This window comes from Aotus nancymaae, unplaced genomic scaffold, assembly GCF_030222135.1.
Source record: "Aotus nancymaae isolate 86718 unplaced genomic scaffold, 86718_ANA_hifiasm-v0.15.2.pri h1tg000004l, whole genome shotgun sequence".
In the NCBI taxonomy this organism is placed as follows: domain Eukaryota; kingdom Metazoa; phylum Chordata; class Mammalia; order Primates; family Aotidae; genus Aotus; species Aotus nancymaae.
In genome coordinates, this window is record NW_026988415.1 from 70,196,053 (window position 1) to 70,203,810 (window position 7,758).

Consider the following 7,758-nt stretch of genomic DNA (forward strand, 5'->3'; position numbering starts at 1 on the left):
TATATATATTATATATTGTACATATATATAATATAGTATACATATAATATGTATGTTATACATAACATATATAGTGAAAAATGTGATATACATATACATGTATATCACATTTTATTTATCCATTCATCCATCAATGGACATTTGGCTGTTTCTATCTTTTGCTTATTGTGAATAATGCTGCTATGAACAGGGATATAAAATATTTGTCTGAGACTCTGCTTTCAACTTTTTGGGTATATACCCAAAAGTGGAATTGCTGAATTATATGGTAATTCTATGTTTAATGTTTTGAGGGACTGCCATACTGTTTTTCATTTGTGACTATACCATTTTACATTCTTCAGCAACACACAAGAGTTTCAATTTTCCATGTCTTCATCAACACTTATTTTCTGTGTGTGTGTGTGTGTGTGTGTGTGTGTGTGTGGTTTTCCAATGATAGCTATCCTATTGAATGTAGTATGTCACTGTGGTTTTGAGTTGCATTTCCCTAATTAGTGCTATTGAACATCTTTTCATGTAATTACTGGCCACTTGTTTCTCTTCTTTGTAGGAATCTCTATTCAAGTCCTTTGCCCATTTTTGAGTTGGTGTGTTTGCTTTTTCTTGGTTATTGATTTGTAGGAGTCCTTTATATATTTTAGATATTAATTTCTTATTATCAGATACATGATTTGCAAATATTTTCAATCAAAAGTTCCCTCTTAAAACTGTTGATGGCAGTTTTTTAATGCACAAAAATTTCTAATTTTGTAAAAGTCCAATTTATATTTTCTTTTGTTGTGTACGCCTTTGCTGTCACATTTTTTGTTTGTTTGTTTTATGTACAAAACAGAGCATTTTCCTTGTGATTTCTATGAATACCTGTATGACTCTGAAGACTCTTCAATCTTAAAAGTAGATGAAAATACTTCTCTTTGTCCTTTCTACTGGTTCTTGGCTCTGATGGTTTTATTCTTTATCGTTGGTGTAATTATTGGGAAGATTGCCTTGTAGAGGTAGCATGCACAGGATGGTAAATTGCATTGATGGATCCACCATATCATGGGATTTAAATTTATCATAACCATGTGTAAAAAGAAATTAATGTATGATGACATCTCACAGGTCTTGCCTTTAAATTACCCCTCCCTGCACACACATACACAAATACACACACACAAATATAATATAACGATCTTTTAGAAAGTTAAAAATGTATAGTAAATGATTGGGGGGGAAGAATGATCTTTATTAATGATGAGGGAAACCATGAGTAATGCCACAATGGCATAGTGTAAACGTCATCTTAAACATTGGTAGGCCTTGGTACATGATGCTGGATTACCTCTCTTAAAACAAGACACTCTTCCTCGCCTGTTGGTGCTGGCCCGTGGAGAGCTGGAGCCCAGCATGGTGGGGAGTGCGGTCAGCTCCACACAGTAGTCCCCACGTGGCCCACTCCTGCCCCAGGCTGCTTTCCGTGTCTTCAGTTCTGTCCAGGCCATCAGCTCCCTGGGACTGATGAACAGAGTCAGAAGCCCAAAGGAATTGCACTATGGCAGCATCAGACGTACCCGTCATGAGTGAGAGGCATGTGTTGACTGATTGACCCAATGCTTTGGAAATATATGGCAATGCTTTGTTTTCTTGAAGGGACCAAGCTAAAATTTTATTGGTTCATGTAGTGAAGTTGTACTGTTATTCAGAGATGTTTAATGCATACTTAACTTATTTAATGTATTTCATCTCATGTTTTCTTATTGTCACAAGAGTACAGTTAATGCTGCATGCTGCCGAACTCTGGTGGGTGAACTGGTATTGCTGCTGGAGGACTGTGGGCTCCTCTGTCTCTGGAGAGCCTGGTCATGTGGAGGTGGGGTTTATTGGAATGTTGGAGAAGAGCTGCCAGGAAGTGTTTTTCTGGGTCAGTAAGTAACAACTGTCATTGGGAGAGAAATTCTCAGTAGTGACAGTCAGCTCTAGGTTACCTTTGTAAATGAAGAGTACTCAAGTCTTCTAGATTGTTTTTGTATTACCTGTCAACCGTTATTTATACTTCCAGCACCCAGGTTCAAGTCTGATCCTGAAGTCCCCTTGGGGCCCTAGCTTGGAGTCAGGGCAAATGGATCAGGCTGCAGAGTTAGAAGCGAGAGCGCCAGCAGTTGGGGGTGGGAGCAGTGGGAGAGAGACTCTTCAGTGAATCCATCTAGTACCTAGTTGAGAGTTTGACTGTGAATTAATTTTATGCCATAAAAGACCAATCCAGTTCTGTTTAACTATGTAGTATCTTGAAAAGAAAAATTATAATAAAGCCCCAAAATTAAAAAAAAAATAATATATTTAAATAACATAATATATTTAAATAAAAATACATTTTATTTTAAATAACGTATCACATTTTGGAGAGTGCTTAAGGATATTGGAATATACTAATAACAGGGAAAAATTTGTGAAAGCATTTATTCCAGTTTTATTTTTCAAAACCTCCAGCCTAAACACAAACATACATATAAGCAAATTAGAAAGAAAAGGACCAAAATGTCCACTTTGGTGCTCTAAGGGTTGTGAGAGTTCTAGTGATTTCTGTGGTACTCTAAAAATTACCTCATTTTCCAAATTTTGTAAAATGAGTATAAATCGTATTTTTTATCAGAAAACTACAAGGAATATTGCAACTACAGAAATAGAAAAGGAAAACTTAGAATGGATGGGATTCATAACTATAGAATCACCAGACTGAGATATGAGTCTCAAAATTTAATTTTGTAAATACTGTAATGGTATGTAGTACACAGGAATAAAGTAAAAGGAAAAATTTATCTACAAACTGACAGAATCTGGAAATAAATACAATATGTAAACAGTTTTAATCTCTGAGACAGTAACAAATTATTCTTTAAGTCTGGAAAATAATAGTCACTTAAAATTTTAAAAAATTGTTCAGTTAGTAAATGATACAAATTAGAAATATGGACAAAATAAACCTCACCAATGGGAGGAAATTTTAATTACTGCAAAGTAGTTCATCCTATGAATACTTTATCGAATAATTTAACCATTTCTTTAATGCTGAGATTTAGATTATTTCCTGTAAAAGCACCAAGCAAATGTTATGATTTCTAAGAATAAATGTAACTTTCCATTTAGGCTTTTTTTTTTTTTTTTTTTTTTAAAGATTCCTTAAAGCTGTTAAAGCCAGCATTAAGAAGTGGAAAGTCAGTATTGGGACTGGGGTTATTCATAAGCCAGGAAACTGCTTAATTGTGGTTAATTGTCTGGTGTGTTTGCTTGTCACATAGTTGTATACGCCATACTGGTTTTTCATCACAGGCCCTTATTCACCCCCACTGCCATCGGACTTCCTCCTCCTCCCCTCACAGGAATTGTTTCGAGAATTTTTCAATCTAAAATCGTGTAGCTTGTGAAAAATACAGACAAACATAATATAGAATATTTAAATAACTGACACACCACCCAAAGAACATCAGTGCTAATTCTTGGTGTTTTTAATCTATGAAGCGTTTGTTTATCAGCTCTTCCACCATCCAACTCTCCCCTTCCCAGGTCCCCTATCTAAAATCAGAGACTGATTTAGGATGGCTGGGTGTCTTGTCCTATCTCATTGTCCGACATTTTAATTAGGTTTTTTTTTATGAGCTCTCCGGAAATCACAAAAGTATAATATCGGTTAAAAATTGGATGAATAAACGAATAAACGCAATGGGATTCCAGAAACTGCGGCAAATGGGGTAGAGGACGAGTAGGAGGTGGATGAATCAGCCATATTAGAGAACCTGGGAAGGTGAGCAGAGTTGAAAACTTGATAGATCTAATAATTTACTGGCTCTGGGTTTGTCAGTCACTACATCGCAGCAAATGAGATTAGGGCAGAGTTGTGGGAGGGAAGGAGGTGACGCAGCAATCTATTTGCACCAAGAAATTTTAGGCAAGTGACAGCTGCGCAATCATATTGCGGCACCATTTTTTCTTGCAGCAGTAGCTGCTTGCGGAGGAGGTCTGCCCACTGCGGCTCTCTGCAGTTTCTGGCTCTCTCCTGCAGTATCCGTCCCCGCAGCCATCGCCGCCCTCTGCACCCAGCCCAGGCCGCCACTGCTTCAGTCCGATTCTCAAAGCCTCAGCACCACTTTTCATCCGCGCGGCAGCCTTGATCGTCGTTCCCTCAGTCCGGACGCCACTGCTAGGTCCACCTCTGCCCCGACCACCGCCGCTTCTGATATTTCGGTGAGTCTTTTCCTGCAGAGGTTTGGTCTCCCGATCTCTGTGGTAGCCACCTTAGGCGTTTACGGTCCTTTGAAAAATGGCCGAGTCAGCGGACCATAAGGAACTGTCAGAATCCAGTCAAGAAGAGGCTGGTAATCAAATAATGACAGAAGGGCCCGGGGAACAACCGGAGCGCGGTGAAGATGCCGCTGCTGGGCTTGGAGATGATGGGAAGTGCGGCGATGAAGCCGCCGCTGGGCTCGGGGAAGAAGGGGAAAAAGGTGAAGATACTGCTGCTGGGTCCGGGGAAGATGGGAAAAAAGGTGGAGATACTGATGAGGACTCAGACCCAGACCGTCCAAAAGGACTTATCGGTTATGTTTTAGATACAGACTTTGTTGAAAGTCTGCCTGTGAAAGTTAAGTACCGTGTGTTAGCCCTTAAAAAGCTTCAAACTAGAGCGGCCAATTTAGAATCCAAATTCCTGAGGGAATTTCATGACATTGAAAGAAAGTTTGCTGAAATGTATCAACCTTTACTGGAAAAAAGACGTCAGATCATCAATGCAATCTATGAACCTACAGAAGAGGAATGTGAATATAAATCAGACTCTGAGGACTATGATGATGAGGAAATGTATGATGAAGAGATGTATGGTAATGAAGAGGGAATGGTACATGAGTATGTGGATGAGGATGATGGTTATGAGGACTGTTATTATGATTATGCTGTGGAGGAGGAGGAGGAGGATGATGATGATGATGATGACATTGAGGCTACTGGAGAAGAGAATAAGGAAGAGGAGGATCCGAAGGGAATTCCTGATTTTTGGCTGACTGTTTTAAAAAACGTTGATGCACTCACTCCTTTGATTAAGAAATACGATGAGCCTATTCTGAAGCTCCTGACAGATATTAAAGTTAAGCTTTCAGATCCTGGCGAGCCTCTCAGTTTCACACTAGAATTTCACTTCAAACCCAATGAATATTTCAAAAATGAATTGTTGACAAAGACCTATGTGCTGAAGTCAAAGCTAGCATATTATGATCCCCATCCCTATAGGGGAACTGCGATTGAGTATTCCACAGGCTGTGAGATAGATTGGAATGAAGGAAAGAATGTTACTTTAAAAACGATAAAGAAGAAACAGAAACATCGGATCTGGGGAACAATCCGAACTGTAACTGAAGATTTTCCCAAGGATTCATTTTTCAATTTTTTCTCTCCTCATGGATTCACCTCAAATGGAAGGGATGGAAATGATGATTTTTTACTTGGTCACAATTTACGTACTTACATAATTCCAAGATCAGTATTATTTTTCTCAGGTGATGCACTTGAATCACAGCAGGAGGGGGTAGTTAGAGAAGTTAATGATGAAATTTATGACAAAATTATTTATGATAATTGGATGGCTGCAATTGAGGAAGTTAAAGCTTGTTGCAAAAACCTTGAGGCATTAGTAGAAGACATTGATCGTTAAATCAAAGTATATATGGCCCTGAAATTAACTGCCCTAGATATAGTTACTCAAGGTATAAGAAGTCTTGTGTTCTGTATTTTTCTTGTAGTGTCAGTTAAAACATAGGTTCAAAAATATAAGAAAAGTTCAAAAACTAATTAATTTGACCTTGCATTTTAGTAGTAGAATGTTTTCAAGAAATGTAGACTGTGGTAAACGATTTAAAACATTAGTATAGTGTTGTGTAGTTTAACCCTTCTGAAGTCTTTTTGTCATATAGCTATTAATCTGTGGCTATGAAACTATCAGAAATGCTAAATGAGATCAATATTTGTTTGAAAAAAAAATCCTGGGAAGCAACCCAAGGGTTTTTGCTGTTTATTTTTTCTTCTATTTTTGTTTACTTAGTCCTTTAGCTAGAGGATTTAATATTGTTGTGCCTGCTTCATTTTGCAATAACAACGCAGTAGAATTTAAAACTTGAATGCTTAAGAGGCCTGCATATAGATAAGAATTTCAGGCAAAACTACATTTATTGCTAATAACAGCTTATTCATAGGCTCTTGTATTTTATGTAACTGTGATAAATAATGAAACTTAGTTATATTGAGGTTATTGTTTATCAGTGAAGTGTTAGTCATAGTATTTTCAAAAGTTTGCACATATTGTTCTGTGTAATTGTGTAAGCCTTACAGTGTACAATTCTCTTTTCCTATTAACAGTCATTGAAAGTGATCACTTTACCATTTTGAAAAGATATTTCATGTGCTTTCACTGCAAAATAAAATGAATAAAAATTTCTGAGTGTCTCATGTTTAAAAATTGATTTAATTCTTATTACAAAAGTAATATGTTCATTGGGGGACATTTGGGCAATATTGAAAAATATTCATTAATTAAACCCAGAATCCACATACCCACCTATCCAAAGATAAGCACTGTTAATGTTTTGATTTATTTTCTACAATTATTTTTGTATATGTTTACACATGCATGCAGATTTACTAAGACTATACAAAAATGTGCAAAGAAAGTATATTTTTTTAGAGTTTATAATTGATCTGTTCTTAATCTCGAGTCTACTTTCGCTACACAAGGTTGTGGGGAAACAAAGTTCTCAATTCTAATCAATCCAGTAATCTTACTGGTATTTAATAATTTAAGCACTTTTTATAAATAACAGGTTCCTGTGTGTTAGTTTGTATTTCATATTTCTTACCTACCCTTCTACAATGTAATCTGGATATACACAGAATTACACTGTTAATGATAGTGCAGCTGTGGTGGGAGTAAAGTGCACTGATTCAGGATAATGGGATGTGGTTGATCGGACCCTTGTCCCAGAGCTCACTTTGCCTTTCTTGCATGTGGTAACAGAGCCTGTGTTTCTCCCTATGGCAGACTCTGAAAAGGTCACATTCATAGCTTTAGGACAAGAGAGAACTTCTTGGTCCCCTCCATGCCACGTGGGAACTGAGAGTGACTGTCCCATTATTGCTGCCTATCCACTCTTTCATCCCAGGTGGTTGGATGGTTGTGATCTTGCACAGGTATAAAACAAAAGTGGAACTGAAGCTCTGTTTGTGACTTATTCTTTTACTATTGAATATGCCTCCTTCAGATTTTGTCCCAGAGAGGTAAGTTTATAGCACTGCTGACTTTTCATATTTCTGCTTCATACCTCTCTACAATCAACTGAGGAGGAAAGAATGAGCTTTTTCTTTCCTTTTCCAGTCTGGACAGGACCCTCCTCTAATGTTAAATGCTTCTCCCAGAGATGGGGTAGATGCTCACTTGCTTTTCTCTGTGGTTATGATAGTTGACAGGACATAGGGAAACAGACAACTTACTATTATAAAGAAACCTAAATCAGGAGATACTTTCAATGTATACCTGGTAAGTACAGACTTATTTTCACACTTTTCAAAACCATTAATTTTGACCTCTGTGAAATTATTGACTCTCCCCAATCCCCTGTCATACACAGAGATTGGGCCCCTTTTAATTGTATCTACCATTATTGTGCATTAAAAAGTCAGAGACGTGTGTATCACTCCTGCTATTTCACAGAGGAGGCTCAGACATTTTGCATT

At 37.4% G+C, this 7,758-nt stretch overlaps 1 protein-coding gene across 1 annotated transcript; it reads left to right on the plus strand.

Moving 5' to 3' along the window:
• The first annotated feature begins 3,880 nt into the window (after positions 1 to 3,880).
• On the plus strand, positions 3,881 to 6,466 carry NAP1L2 (nucleosome assembly protein 1 like 2). Its single transcript, XM_012475207.2, has one exon. It carries the CDS (start codon positions 4,301 to 4,303, stop codon positions 5,684 to 5,686), a length of 1,386 nt encoding a protein of 461 aa, XP_012330630.2. The 5' UTR covers positions 3,881 to 4,300; the 3' UTR covers positions 5,687 to 6,466.
• The last annotated feature ends 1,292 nt before the right edge of the window (positions 6,467 to 7,758 follow it).

Excerpts from the sequence above, each read along its gene's own strand:
- NAP1L2 (XM_012475207.2), top strand. The coding sequence starts at position 4,301 with ATGGCCGAGTCAGCGGACCATAAGGAACTGTCAGAATCCAGTCAAGAA.